The sequence below is a fragment of the Protopterus annectens genome, chromosome 2.part0 (assembly GCF_019279795.1).
Source record: "Protopterus annectens isolate FY-2018-M chromosome 2.part0, PAN1.0, whole genome shotgun sequence".
NCBI lineage: Eukaryota > Metazoa > Chordata > Ceratodontiformes > Protopteridae > Protopterus > Protopterus annectens.
This window is the reverse complement of record NC_056728.1, coordinates 967,554,611-967,570,842: the sequence shown is the minus strand read 5'-3', so window position 1 is coordinate 967,570,842 and position 16,232 is coordinate 967,554,611. Positions and strand designations below refer to the sequence as shown.

The 16,232-nt window shown below is 39.3% G+C and overlaps 1 protein-coding gene across 1 annotated transcript in view; it reads left to right on the top strand.

Moving 5' to 3' along the window:
• The window catches only part of LOC122792798 (annexin A3-like), an 825,182-nt gene that overhangs the window by 723,913 nt on the left and 85,037 nt on the right, over positions 1-16,232 (top strand). Inside the window, exon 11 of the mRNA XM_044060366.1 lies at positions 1,973-2,068. Coding sequence (XP_043916301.1) covers positions 1,973-2,068 — 96 coding nt within the window. The remainder of the gene's footprint in view (positions 1-1,972; positions 2,069-16,232) is intronic.

The window sequence follows — 16,232 nt, the reverse complement described above, 5'->3', positions numbered from 1 at the left end:
GACAAAACTAAGGCTTTCAGAAAAACTGACCAGCTCTTTGTATCCTATGCTACAGCTTCTCAAGGGAGGGCTATATCTAAGCAAACCATTTCTAAATGGATAGGTCATTGCATACGTTTCTGCTATACCCATCATGGGAAACCAGTTCCTGCTACCATTAGATCCCACTCTACCAGGGCAACAGCTACCTCTACAGCCTTTCTCAGGGGGGTTCCAACCAAGGAAAGTTTAGAAGCTGCAACTTGGAGTTCAGTACACACCTTTACCAAACACTATCACTTACCTCTTTACTCTAAGTCCAGGGCAGGCTTCGCCACTGCAATTCTGCAGGGCCATATTTCCTCCACTAACCCTCTGATACCTCCCCCCTACCTTAGCTTTGGGATTCAACCCAAGTGTGATGACTGCAGCAGGGTAACACGGTGAACATAGTACAGTTTTGTACCTACCATAAATGGAGATGTTCGAATGTTCGCCCTGCTGCAGTCCAGGTTACCCTCCCTCCATCCACTCTGATCTTCTGGAAAAATCTCTTCTATGCCTTACTGATGTATTTGCTTATAGCTGAAGGGATTTTGTGTTTGTGCAGTGTTCACTCCATTTGGTACTAATTCTGACCACCTTTTTGGGGGCACCTGACATCTGGGGCAAGAAAAGCTGAAGAAAATGGCATTGGTTGCATTATATATACCCCTGGCGCACTGACATCAGGGAAGAGGTGACAGCAACCGACGCTGGACCAAGACTTTGGAATTCCGGCCGACTGCGGGACCACCTGACGACAGGATAACCCAAGTGTGATGACTGCAGCAGGGTGAACACTCGAACATCTACATTTATGGTAGGTACAAAACTGTACTGTACTGGTAAAGTATTTAGTAGCATCTAGAACAGAAGCTGATGTTAAAGGAATAATTAGTAGGACATATAAAATGTGTGATAATTACAGGAATCAGAGGAGGTTAGAAAGGATTGACAAAAAAGAATGGATAAGCAATTTATAAAGAAACAGTGGATATATGTATGGTTCCCAAATATGCAACAAAGTCTAAAAAAGATTTAAAAGATTTAGAAGCTTTGCTTGGAAGTGTTTGTATGGGTGTTTTTGTACCCCAATCAGACTCCAAAGAAGTTTTCCTCTGGTAGAAAGCAAATGTTGGAGGTGTGATGGGGGAAGAAAGGTAATTGGGAACAAGTTTTTGGGATTGTAGTGAGTTGGCAGACTTTAAAAATTCCCTGCAGACTGCTCTGTCAGAAATACCAGGTGAGCAAATTGGTGCAACTAAGGAAATTATTTTTTGAGCTGTGATACAGAATCAGAATTGCCTAGACATACTGAGACCTTAATGAGTTTAATTCTGGTGGCTGCCAAAAAAGCCATTACTACAAAATGGAAATCAGTCTAAAATCAACTGCACTAGAAGTAGTGAATAAACGATATAAAACAGCTGGATGGTGGGATCTTTAGAAAAAGGATAGTAACAACAGAAAAAAATGAGATTTATGGGAACAATGCATGCAGAATATTGTTTTGGAGGAGGAATGAGGTTTAAGGGAAGGCAGGAATTTGAATGTGCTATGTAACGTTTGACTGACAATTAGATAAGTGATGTATAATATTTGCAACTGAAAATGTCAGTATGGCTTGTTTTCATTTATAATATGTATGATTGCCTGTGTCATAAGTGATTTAATAATGATGATGCTTTAAAAAAAAAAAAAAAAATTCTTGCTCTCCAATTGAGGTTTGCCCATACCAGTCTATGAAACATAATATGGCATGTTTTTGTTGACTTTCGGTCAGGTATGTATCACTAGTGCAAGAAAGAACTTGTGACCCCGGTTGCCACAAAGTCTCCCATGAACTGTTCTACACCTATACTTTCACTGCTTTTATTGTTTTAAAGCCAGTATGTAGCACTTAACCCACACTAGAACATATTAAGATATTTTTTCGTTGCATTATTTTCAGCATTTGAAGAGTACAGGAAGATGTGTAATAAAGACATTGAAGAAAGCATTAAGGGTGAAATGTCTGGAACATTGGAGCATGTACTTCTAGCAGTTGGTAAGATATATAATGTTTTCTATACAGTAGCTTTACGTCTATAAAACATGGTATCCTATTTATACAGGGTTCCAAAACTTGTTTCTTTATCCTGATTACAGTATTCTGGTAAAAAAAAATATTATACAGTGTGGTGTGGGGGCATTGTCTCTTTTTACCATGTCCAATGATCAGAGTAGGAGTCTTCACTAGTGAGGAATAAAGCCCTTTCTCTGGCCTAGGTATCCCAAGTTTTTGTTAGTACCCTGGTGTCTACTGGAGCTGGCATGAGGAGGATAGGTGTGTCAATCAAGGGATTTAGAGAGGGTTCATAGTTGGGCATTAATGCAATGCTTCCTGTCTTTTAAGAAATTGTAAGGGAGAGTGCAGGTGGCAGGCATTCAAGTAACCAAGCTGCATTGGTGATACCTTGCATCCTGGGGGCATGGGAACATCCTCTTACATTGTGGAAAATATTATGGTCCTTTCTGTGATATGGTTCACATGTGTACCATGTCAGGAAGAGGGTATACCTTATTGCCAGTATGTCAAGCTACAGACAACCCCAATGGACTGCTGATGTAGTGGCCCTTCCAGGTCGCTTTCACTCGTGTACTACTGGCAATATCTCTAGTGCAGGAGAGCAAATGGGGAAAGTTTGACTCTGGAAAGAACAAAGGACCGATTAGGAAAAAAAAGTCCAAAGGTTAAGCTAAGGCATGAGAATTCATATGAACTTACTCGTACATCTCTGTAGAAATATTTTCCAATCCTTTTTGGTCTTCCTGTATTCATTCCTTAAGTATAATACATTCTTTGGATTTACTGTGATTAATTTCATATCATGTGGTTATTTGTTGCAAAAACATTTAAAGCTACTGAAAATCACAGTCCTGCTTAGCAAAACACAGAAGGGTTGCACTGTTCATTTGTCATCTCACAACTAGATAAGTTTAACTCTATAGAGCCTGAATTGATATTTTCCTTTCCTTCTTCTTTTGGCTGCTCCCGCGGATCATCTGTTTCCATTTCTTCCTGTCCTCTACATCTTGCTCTGTCACACCAACCCACCTGCATGTCCTCTCTCACCACATCCATAAACCTTATCTTAGGCCTTCCTCTTTTCCTGTTACCTGGCAGCTTCATCCTTAGCATCTTTTTCCCGATATACTCTGCATCCCTCCTCAGCACATGTCCATACCAACATAATCTTGCCTCTCTGGCTTTGTCTCCAAACCTTCCAACATGGGCTGACCCTCTAATGTACTTATTCCTAATTCTGTCCACCCTTGTCACACCCAGTGCAAATCTTAACATCTTTAACGCTGCCACGTCCAGCTCTGACTCCTGCCTTTTTGTCAGTGCCACTGTCTCCAACCCATATAACATAGCTGGTCTCACTACCCTGTTGTAGACCTTCCCTTTCACTCTTACTGGTACTAGTCTGTCACATCACTCCTGACACTCTTCTCCACCAACTCCATCCTGCCTGTACTCTCTTCTTCACCTCTCTTCCACACTCACCATTACTCTGAACTATTGATCCCAAGTATTTAAACTCATCCACCTTCGCCACCTCTGCTCCCTGTATCCTCACCATTCCTCTATCCTCCCTCTCATTCACACACACACATATTCTTAGTCCTGCTGACCTTCATTCCTCTTCTCTCTAGAGCATTTCTCCACCTCTCCAGGGTCTTCTCCACCTGTTCCCTACTCTCACAACAGATCACAATGTCCAACTGCAAGCATCATAGTCCACGGGGACTCCTGTCTGATCTCGTCTGTCATCCTGGCCATCACCATTGCAAATAAGAAAGGGCTCAGAGCTGATCCTTGATGTAATCCCACCTCCACCTTTAATGCATCTGTCACTCCCACTGCAGACCTACTGCTGTCACACTACTCTTGTACATATCCTGTACCACTCTTGCATACTTCTGACACTCCCGACTTCCTCATACAATACCACAACTCCTCTCTAGGCACCCTGTCATATGCTTTCTCCAAGTCCACAAAGATGCAATGCAGTTCCTGACCTTCTCTGTACTTCTCCATCAATACTCTCAGAGCAAACATTGCATCTGTAGTGATCTTTACTGGCATGAAACCATACTGCTGATCACTGATCATCACCTCCCTTCATAACCTAACTTCCCCTACTCTTTCCCATAACTTCATGCTGTGACTGATCAGTTTAATCTCTCTGTAGGTACTACAACTCTGCACATCACCCTTATTCATCAAAATACACATCAAAAATCTACTTTGGCATCATCTTCTGAAGAACACAGTATTGCTTCAAGTCATTCTTTAGGCTGTTTCCTGTTTTCACTCTTGGACAGATTGCTTTGGATGAAGAAGACTTCCCTGGTTTTGGATTCCCATATTGAGGAAGCTATCTTTGGGGAAACTATCTAGAACATGATGGAACATTTTGAATGACAATCCACTCAGGTCATTGTTGTACAGAAGAGGTAGTACAGCCTTTTGGAAATGGGTACTCCTGCTCCTTCCACAGCTCATCCTTTTAAGGCATTCCAGGTACTTTCCAGTCCACCTCCTCAGTGCCTGACTTTCAACCACCAACTCTTAAAAGACCAAACAAGATGTTCTTCATCTCACATGCTGGAGTCTCATACTTCTGTGTGCAGGAGTACCTCTCCTGCCTGACTGATTCTGATTCTGATGTGGATGATTGCTACTCTTCTGCTACTCCTCCTGAGGGATTTTGTTTTTCTGTTAGTCCTCATTCCATTTGGCTATACCTCCTGTTTTGGATGTAGTGGAAGATGTTTTACAGAGGCTTCTTTCTCTTAATCCTGATTGCCTCCTGCCCTGTTTGTTAATAGGTATTTACAGGTGCCTGACGCTCACAAGTATCTTTTTTAAGAGTCCTAGGGCAGAAGATTTAGTCCATGTTTCTGAACAGGTGGGTAAGCATTCTCTGCAATGTGGTTTTGATGCTGCCTGCCCTGCCTCGTGGTGTGGCTGCCACTGTTCTGACTGTTCTTCTATGAGCTGCCTGGCTGAGGGATCAGGAATTTGAACAAAACAAATAAATTATTTGTTTTTTAATCTGACGTCTGACGGTTGTTTGGGTTGTTTGGGCCTCCAGTCTTAAAAGAAAATGGAGGATAAGTCTATCTACTGTTAAAGATTTTTATTTTTTCCAGCTCCAAAGTTTAGTGCCAAACTGCATATGAGGAAGCTACAATGGTATCTTTTTACAAGGTGTCTGATTACCTAAAGTACTTATACAAGAATCCTGCGGCAGACCCTTCTGCAATATCTCTTGCTTCAGATAAGCCCTCTAAGCTATTACCCAGTGCTAATGCGCTACCTGCAGACAAGGATAGTAGGGCTGTGTAGGTGGGGAACAAAGGTATACACCTCTTCTACCCTTGCTCTTAAGGAAATTAACTCCCAGACTCAAATGACTAAATATTTTATTTCTGTACTTTAAACAAAGTTATGCTGGACCCTCCAGCTGCAGAATCAAACCAACAAATGCAGATTTTAGTTTCCTAGACCACGCACCATTAAGTGCAGTTATGATGCTGTGAATGCTTCTAGGGTAGCAGCCACTGGGTTTATTCGCAGATATGCAAGTCCGAACTCTTAGACTCCCTGTTGGGCAAATACTTGTTTGTTCATTAGCCTGCCAGTCTGTTTTAAAAAAAAAAAAAAAAAACTCTCCAAGTCCAATTTAAGACAATGAAAGACTGCAGGCAGATTCTACTTTTTAAATTTCTTGCATACCATAGGAACTACCCATTTAAATAAGGCAACTCAAAAAAACAAGAAAAACACACAGGAAAAGGTACTCTAAGGAACCTTCATCTTGGAGACCTCCTTTTGGAAATAAAAATCTGTGACTGCTATTGCAGCACCCCCTTCCTTGTCCTCAGCCATCTAACTCCTCTTTCTAAAAGACTGCCAGTCTTCCTAGCCCAGCGGGAAACTAGTTCCAGAAAAGTCCTATTAAGGATATTTATGCAATATTCTGAGAGAAGATTCCTCCTGTGGAAGGCATGCCACATTCTCCTCACATACAGCTATCTCTATGTGCTCCTGTTATTCAGGGCCTTCTGAATCAGGGCACCACTGAACAAGTCCAAAACGACTACTCCAGAGTATTCCTAGTGCCAACAAAAGGACAGTGGAGACCCATGCTAGACATTTCTCTTCTAAACATCAAGTCCCAATTTTCAAAATGCCCTCTCTACTTTCTTGCCTTTCCTTCTACCTCAGTCCTTTCTAGTCTCCCTATATCTGAAGCTTGCCTTATTTGCAAATTACCTGTACCTCCTTCCTGCAGGAAATTCCTCCAGTTCTCTGTAGTTATTCACATTTTCAATTTACTGCTTTGATGTTTCATCTTTCAGGGGTATTCACCAAGTTTCTAGCTTTATTGGTGGCATTCTGTCACTTCAGGGGAACTGAAATTTTTCTCTACCTCTAAGACCTCTTGTTCCAGTCTCTCTCTCTCCCCTTGGGTTTTCATGGCTGCCACCATTCCTCTGCTTCCTCTAGACAGACTTCACATGACGAAAATCCAGAGGTAAACAAAAGTGGAGTGATCCCAACATTAAAATCCCTTGTATATCCTGATTTCCTCCCTCCTGCCTTGTCTCAAAAAGGAGCTACCTGTGGAGAGAAGAGAAAGCTGAACTCAGGAGGTTAAACAAAGAAATTGGGTGCAAAAGTAAATCTACCAAGAATAAGTGTGAACTATAAAAAAATCGCCACCTCTATCAAAGGCAGCCATAGTGTTTTACGCTGAGTTAAAAGGAGAAACCTTAGGAACAATACCAAATATGGCAGTGAACTGATGCACAACATTAGAGAATTACAACCAATTACATTACACCACTTAATTACAATTAATTATTAATTAATTAATTATTAATTACAGAATTACACCACTCTGATGGGAAATGAATGTTCTCCAGCAGTGGGTTAATTTACAGGTAATGTCCACTAAAAAATCCTCCACTTCACAGAAACAAATTAAGCAGATGTGAAACTTGGGCCGTTAAAAAGAAAACAAGCAGCCACCATTTTTGTGATTGCTAAACTGCACTTTGCTGCTCAGTGATTGTAAAATTAAAATGATAAAGAATAAAAGTTTTGGGTATTTGCTGTGTGTGGTACATATCTGCATTTGTGAATGAAAAAGAGAAAGCACTGACTGCAAAAGGCAGTCCAGTAATGACACTTCTTTAGCAATGATGAAGCCCATAATATTTGGCATTTTTAACTTTAATGCACAGTGATTTACTACAGAAAAACAATGGCTGGAACATTGCTGTGCAGCAAGTCAGCCACAGTAAAGGGAGAGGGAGGTGGTGTTGCTATGCCTTGTTTTTTTTCCCTCCTGAGGATGTGTTCATTTAAGAATGTGGATTTTGTGTTTGTGTTTGACATAAGGCCTTAGAACACTCCTGAACATGCATTTTTTCCACAGTAACAAACACCATGTTTTGCAAACAGCCATTCAGCTACTGAAGACACAGCCAAAATGCATGCAGGTAAATGTAGCTCAGATTTCTCCCTGCCCTGATCTTCTCCTCACATGCCAGCATGTCTGTACGCGCCTCAAATTCACACTTAAGTAAGTTCTAAAGGCATTCTTCAAGGCTAAAAACACCAACTCTGCTCATTCCCTCTATTCTTGCCTTGTTAGGCCTATAATGGTATGCAGTGCTGCTTTTGGCATGCATCTGTGCGCACATGATCAAACCTAAAAAAAATACTAAGAAAATTAATGTTTTTTTGATATAAAGATGGTCCCATAGTTAAACTTCTCTTGTGCATATCTTATGGTTTATTGAACTGCTTACCATTTGTTCCATTTATTCACTGTTTTAAGGACCAGTACCTTAAAAAAAAATTAGAACAGCCTAAAAAATCTGTTCCCTTCCATTTGATCATTTTTGATGTAGTTCACAAAAAGGAACCATGAAACTACATCATTTTTTAAATCTGTGTGTTTTACATGAATTACTTAATTAGCATTGTGAGTTTATTCATGTATAGCTGTTGTATTGAAAACAGTTACCAAAAACTAACAATATTTTGTTTAAAATTTCTTTGGAGGTTGAAATTTTTATCTTGGAGCAAAATGCTGCTATTTATTACTTCCTAGTTTGCTATGAAATTTCTATCCAGACCGTGTATAATGAAGGAAGCAGCTTGTGCAGATGTTGATCAAAAAGCTTAATGGCTCCTCTGTTCCAATTTGTAATGGATATATAGCTAATATGTTTAATGTTTGCTTTTGTTTTTTGATGATACAACCAATTAAAAAAAGAGCCAGAGTTAAACTGAAACATCTCTTTCCCCCTCTCCCTCTTATCTCATAAGGACTGCTATCGTGCAAGTCCTGTGTAACCTCCTACATGTTTACAAAGCCTGTAACATCAGAAACACTTAATACAAGAAAATAATTCCCTATTTTTAATTTCTCCAAGTCTTTTGGGGTTCTAATACCATGAGCGGGAAATTACCCCATTCTTAAGTCAAAGTACGATTAAAGTTCATGAAATTAGTATTGTTTCAATCTTTGATGTCAGCCAAAAGTGCTGTTCGCAGCACCCACAATGTGCCCAGTAATTACTCCATTTTGTATGGGGTTACATGTATTAGTAATATATCTAAGTTTGATTGTAGATTCTTTTTTGCTCCTACTATTGGAACTGTCTGGGCATCTTTCTTCCACATTACTCTCGTTTCTGCCTGCAGATCCTGATATTTTACGACTTTGTCTCTCTCCCTCTACGCAAGACACTGTAGTCACTGGGTGTGGCAATTTCAATGATCTTTTGTCTTCTTTTCATGGACCACTATATCTGGTTTTCTAGCATCTATCTTTTGAACTGTTGGTAATGGATGATCCCATGTGATGCAAACCATCATTTTCTATGATGCTTTGTGGCTGATGTTTCCAGTGTTTATCAGCCACTACAATACCATAATGTTTGCACAATCTCCAGTGCAACAATCTTGCCACATTATTATGCCTTTCAGTATACAGTCCTTCTGCCATTAGTATGTCGCAACCAGCAACGAGGTGTGCGACTGTTTCCAGTTCGGTTTTCCAAAACCTACATTTGTGTTTCTCCCACATGTTCAATTGACTTTGTAAACGGAGTATGCAGCCCACTATCTTGGGCCGCCAATATTAACCTTTCATCTCTTGGTTTGAATTTGCCTCTCCTTAACCATTCCTGCGTTCATTCCTGATCAACATGAGGTTCTTCCAGAAGTTTTCTATACTTGCAACTATATTTATATATTTTCCACACTCCTTGCCTTCTCGTCTGGTCCTTCACTTTGTTCTTCCTTTTGTTTTTTGGCACATTCAGTTGCTGCCTCCTTTTTTATCTACTTCTAGTTTGATTTCCATTCCTGCTTGATGCCGATATGCTTCTAGCTTAAGCAGAGAAGTCATCTTAGACTTCTCCTCATGTTTCCAAACTTTGACAATGTTTGGGTCTTGTGAGGTCAGCAGATGTGTGGAGTCCCACAATTGCAGATCTACACTGATTTTTACCACACAGCCCAAGGAAGGGGCTGTCCACATACTGTTTTTTCAGCAATTACCAATATTAATAAAACATCGACAACTGCAAAAGTACAGATCTCCTAGTTGGGAAAGAAAAGGAAAAGTGAGTGCCTAATGGTACCTTGTCAGTACAACAAGTCATTAATATTTCGAAGTGTCACCTAACTAATGAACAGATGAGTGTTCTGGAGAAGGTGGTGTCCTTTATTCCTTCCCTAAACTCACGGTTAAGTGAATTTGTAATTGATATAAAGTGCTATGGGAGAAATGTGACTCTGAAAACTATGTTTGGAGCTACTAATTCTAAACCTCCTGAACAATACAAACAATTGAGCAGTTTTGTTCCAGTTCCACATCCAGCTGTGGAGCTATTTACATGACTTTGTGAAAAAGAAGTAGCGAAATGAAGGCAAACAAATATGAAAGGGGGTTATAGAAATATTACCTTCATAGAAAGCAAAGCACTACAGGTGCTAATAGAAAGAGATGAGTTAGTAATCAAACCAGCAGACAAAGGGCAAGCCATTGTAGTCATGGATTCCTCTATGTATTGTCTTAGGATGAAAGCACTATTAAAGGATGAAAACACCTATAGAAGGATAAATAAAATTGAACTGAATAAAATAGTTTGTACTGTTCTTGAAACACTCTTGGAAATGCTTGCAGCAATAGTTATCGCACAGGATTTGTATTATTTTTTTTCAGGATAGAACACCCTCAAATACCATAGATAAGTGGCCTTCTGAAAATCCCCAAAGATGTGAAAATCCCCCCAATGTGACCAATAGTGGCAGGGAGAGGATGGATTACTTAACTCCTCTCCATTTATTTAGAGGACCAATTAAAAAAGTTCCTGGTCAGAGCACCATGAGTACTAAGACAACTCCCATTTTTCTTTAATCCCTGTATCAGTGTATGGGATGTCATTCACACTTCAATAATATAATTATGGTAACAATGGATGTATGTAGTCTCTTCATAGTGATACCCAATGATTATGGAGTGAAGGCAATGGCACAATTTATTTCTTCAGAAATGTGAGGACCAGCTTTATGAAGAATATGTATGTTAGAATTGGTGCTAAACAATAATATCTTTACTTATGGAGATGACCGTTCATGGCAAAAGTGGGGGATAGCCATGGGCACCCCCTGCGTGAATAGTTACTCAACTAGTGCTAGCCCATTGAGAAGTAATTTATGTTCTGAATGATAACAGGTGGAAAGATAGTATCCAATATTATGGACGTTTTGTGGATGACATATTTATGGTGTGGCAAGGACCTAGAGAGTCCCTGTTGGAATTTATCTCATCTTACTACCACCACTACATTCCTAAAATTTGAAACCCATATGTCCACTACTATGATTGAATTTCTAGATGTCAGACTAACCCTAGATGAGAATAGAGGTTTAACAGCATCCATATTTAGAAAAGAAACATGGAGAAATCACGTACTCCATAAAAGTAATATGCACCCCAGACATATTTTTTCTAACATCTTGGAAAGTCAGCTGGTAAGGATTTCCAGAGTGTGCACTGAAGACGATGTTTTTAATCATGAACATCATTTTTTAGAACAACTCAAGAATAGAGGTTACACAGAGAGATTTTAACATGGTCTTGGAGAAGATGCATGAAATAAGAAGCCAAAAAGGATGCCTGCTATACTCTGAACATAGGATTAATAAAACATATCAAAAGCACCAAAGAACTTTTGATAATTTATGATGTATGCTAAATTACAGCAATGACACCTCCACAGATCTGTCAAATAGAAAATATTGGTTTTAACTGTGGATGAAAATATAAAAAATAATGTAGGTGAAACACTTAAATTTGTCTTTAATCTTTTCAGATTTTTCTTATTGTGCAATAAAGATGGAATAAGCAAGAAGATTAGCACCAAATGTGGCCATTGCAATGCATGTAGTTGTATCAGCACAACAAACTGTTTTCCTCATCCAGTTACTCTAAGGTGTTCTAGTTTTAAGGGGTATGCTGACTGTAACACCAAGAATCTTGTATACTTAGCAGCTTGCCAAAACTATTCAGTTTTTATGTAGGTAAAAACCAACAGAAAATTTAAAAAATGGATTTTACGTCATGTGAGTGATATAAAGAACTGTGTGAAAATCTGTGCTCTAGCAAATCATGTTATGGAGCATGTTGGCCATTTGTTTAACTTTATGATTCTTGAGACTCTTCAAGAAAATGTAAGGGAAGGTGATATACACACTAAAACAGAGCTCAACGAGTTGAATTGATAGCGGACTTGCGGGCTGATCATAAGCCCAGTTTGAATATAGTGCTTCCAATAAAACCTATGCTTAAGGGGCGCCCCTATTAAGTACTGAATAGTCAGAAAGGAGGAGGAGTTGTCCTGTTCTGAAGCTTTTGATTGGTTGATTGTTGTACTTTAACAATTTGCTGAAGCAGAACAAACTGAGGATATGAAGAAGTCTGTTAAGCTGAAAGTGCTTATCTGTTTTCTGTGCTGAAGGTGCAACTTATTCTTCTTTTGTTTATATGGTTTTCAAGTTGATTTATTAAAATGATTTTAGGTCTGTGGTGGTCTGTTGTGGATATTTTGTTTGCTGTATTTCTCCTACATTTCCTAAGGATCTTTAGTGATACGCAGAGGCTTATTCTTATTTTGTTTCATTTTAGGAGGAGGTGGTTCTAATAGATTTCAGTTAATTCAGAAAAAAACTTAATTGCACATCTCAAGGAAATACCTCATTTATGCTATTTGAAAATGTCAGCAGTTCAGTTTTGTTTGTTACTTCAGCACTTTTATCATCTCTATCTCTCTCTCACCTTGGTGGGCAGTTTATCCTTAAATATATGTTGGCATTTTTTATATTTTTCAGCCTTTGTATATAAACTACTTTGATGTATTATGGACATGTTTATGGCCAACTACCCTGAGCTAGTCTCATGTTGTTGGGCTGATTGTCTTGGTGTACATAAAATGACTGACATGTTTTACATCCCCCCCCCTTAAGTCTGTGTTTAAATGATTCTTGCATATATATATATATTCTAAGAACTTAGCACTGTACTTATTTATGGCTGTGTACCTATTCGTGGCTGAAAATAGTTTTGTGCCTTTTCTACAACAATCTAAAAATTTCCATCTGATGGACTTGTCAACAAGTTAGCAGGGCAGGGAGAAGCCTGTGTTAAACTTCAGTGTTCAGCATTTGGGGTAGACGCAAAATATTTAAGTCATGTAGATGGATCAAATAAAGAAGGGGAACATAAGTGGTAGTCTTTTTTGAATACTGTGATCCATATTTCTTTGTCATTTACACAGAACATGGTAAACCCAGACAAAGGCCATCAACCAGTACAGACATCTGATTTCACCTCCTAAAATGTAGGTTTATTTCATGGTCTTGGTTCAGAATGTCTTAGTTATAATCAGAGCTTCTGCCTCAACCCAAATTTTGACTGACCATGATCATTGAAATCAGTTGGTAAAGCTCCATGTCTTCCTCTTTCATATCTGCTAGCTCCAGTTCCGTTGATGTAGATCACTTTGCTTCAAGGTGTACGTGATGGGAGCATGTTTAAAGTAGAGGCAGACTCCCTTTCATGTTAGACATGTACCTCACAAACTCTTAATGCAGGAAATTTGGACAGCCTAAAATTGTGGGACAAAGGCCCAAAAATCAGGACAAATTTTAAAGATTGCTCTTGTAAACTTAGAAAGTTGCTAGGATAACAGTATTTGTGTTCGCATGCATTTTCTGAATGATATGAAGTCTGAAATTCAAATGGATGATATTTAGTGACTTCACTGCTTAGTGATTTGCCAGAAACCCACAACTTTTATGAGGAAGAGACCAAAAATATGAGCAAAAATCTGGAAAATTCTGCAAAAATCTGGACATTTGAAGAGCGAGTCAGACTTCATATTATAACTGCGCATCTCAATCATGGCTGTGATCATGTTCTGTATTCCATAGCAGCAGCTGTTCATTAGCGAGTGACACTGACCATGTGGCACACCCTTTAGCACGTTAGATGTAAAACTTCCATTGAAATCCAACTTCCTGTTGCGCTACTGTCCTTTTGTCACTGCATCTGCATTTAGCAATCAGAAGTCAGTTGTCACTCTCTACTATGCAAAATACATAAGTTTCTCTCCATGGAATTCTGTCACTTTTGTAACAAAAACACTGTCATATTACCTTAAGCAGTTATTAACTTCCTTCCAGATTTATCGACATGATGGATTGAAAGGGGAGGCTGACCTTGGACACAAGCTGTAAGAGGGTATAGCCGGCTATAAAGAAGTCATGCCAATTGGTCCATGAATGTGAAACAACTATTTAATTACTGTTTGTGAGGTGTCAGTCAGTGTTTAACTCTTTGCTTTTACCCCACTGTTTAACAACTTTATTAGATTTATATGTTGCACGGTGGCCACAGTGGTGCAGCGGTTAGCGTTGCCGCCTCACAGTAAGAGGTTCTCCAGTTCAATCCTCGGTTGGGGTGCCTTTTGTGCGGAGTCTGCATGTCCTCCCTGTGGTCGTGTGGGTTTCTTCCGGGTGCTCCGGTTTCCTCCCACATCCCAAAGACACGCTGTCGGTGGATTGGATGCTTCTAAATTGGCCCTAGGTGTGAGTGCGTGCGTGTGCCTTCTGTGGAAGGTTGGGCGATGGGCTGTCAACTCAACACCATAAAAACTCCACTGCCAATCATGAGTGGACAGGTGATCCGCTTTGGCGACCCCTAACCGGGAAAAGCCGAAAGAAGATGATGATGATTAGATTCTTATGTGTAGACGTAGGTATGCATACAATGATAGAAAAATGTTTTGAATTTTTATGCAGTTTACAGTTTTCTGTATAACAATTTTCAGTCACGCTAACATTTGCATAAATTTCTCATTTCCTGCCTTCCCTTAAACATCACTTCTCCGGAACAGTGTTCTAAATGTCCTCACAAACTCCATGTATTTCTCTGTAACTTGCTCCTTTCCTCTTCTAAATATCCCACTTTCCGTTCTTTTATCATCCTTACAATATTCGGTACTTCGATTACAGTTGATTTAGCATTAAATTTGGTAAGACCTTATGTCTGTGTCTAGGCAATTCATATCCTGTGTCCCCACTCTAAAGAATAATTTCCTTAGTTACAACAGTTTGTTCACTCAACATTTCTACCAAAGTAATTGCCCCTCCCAAAATCTGTTGAATCATTGCATTCTGATCTCTCTTTTTGTATATATCATATGCTATTTGTTTTCTTCTGTTCATGCTTTTGCCTGGTCAGACTAATCCCGCTGATTACATGGAAATAAATAAATTGCCTTCCTAAAAACATGTTCCAAAGTGCCTCAGTCCATTCAAACCTCCAACATGTGCTATCTACCTGATGAAAAGTAATCTTTGAAGTCTGCTTGAAGTATAAAAATACTGATGCAAATATTTCCAAGCAATACTTCTAAACGTTATGAGGTTTGCCGTTTTCCACATCTGCTCTCCATCATGGCTTCTCCATTCCTTTCTGCCTCTGTGGAGGGGCAAGAATTGGGCAAAATGGGAGTGGAATTGTCATACTTGCAGTTGAATGGCATTTTCTGTGTAAGCACTCTCCTTTCTCTGCATGTTTGTCAATGTCCAAGAGATCGCATCCAATGTGCTTTGCGACCCATGTTTGTCACTTGAGATGTGATGAAAAAGCTTTGCTTTCTCATAAACACGTCCATGTGATTCCGTGGTCTTTAACTGTGTTCTGTCACAGACATGTGCTTTGAGTACATTTTCCCCCATAACACACATGGACAACACACACTCACACAGAGGAGAGCAAGCTAAGCCTCCTCATTTAAGTAAGCTCCAGTGGGTGCTTGCGATGCTAGTTGAACTCTGGCTGCCTCAGCTGTAGTCGGGGCATTATCTCTGTACCAGCAGTGCTGACAGTCAGCTTTAGAGCAGCAAAAGAACTCTCTGCTTAACCAGAAGAATTTTTTTACATATGAATTTTTTCATTTATTTTAATTTTAGTTCCCACTCTGGAGTGCCAACCTAACTTTGCTACAACTTTTCTTACATCATATTAAGAAGTTGGTATTAATGCAAAATATGAAGTCTTATATTTTTTATGCATTGTGTTATCAGACCTGCTCTGTTCTTAAGGATGTTTTTTAGTTCAATAAACCAAAAACGATTATACAGGTGCAGTGAAGATGACAGGAATTTAGTGTAATAAACTTTTAATTGCCACTTTCATAAAACAGCTTCATCAGAAAATACAAAAGAATTTAACTAAATCACTGTTGTATATAAAATTCCAACTAATAAAAAACTAAAAGCAATCACTGAGAACAAGATGTTATCCAGTGTCAAGCTAAATTCCTGTCTTCATTGCACCTGTACAATTGTTTTTGGTTTGTGTTTTGGAGTAATTTACTATTACCTCAGGTGTTTGCCGGTTTTTATTGTTAAATGTTTTTAGTTCCTCTTGCTGAATTTAGGAATTATTTTTGCTGATGCAGATGACCCGCCCAATTACCGTATTATTGTGCCACTACTGTAGTGACTGGACTACACAGCCAGCATCTGCTCTTGGGCAGAGACTGCATTTGTGACATGCAGGTGT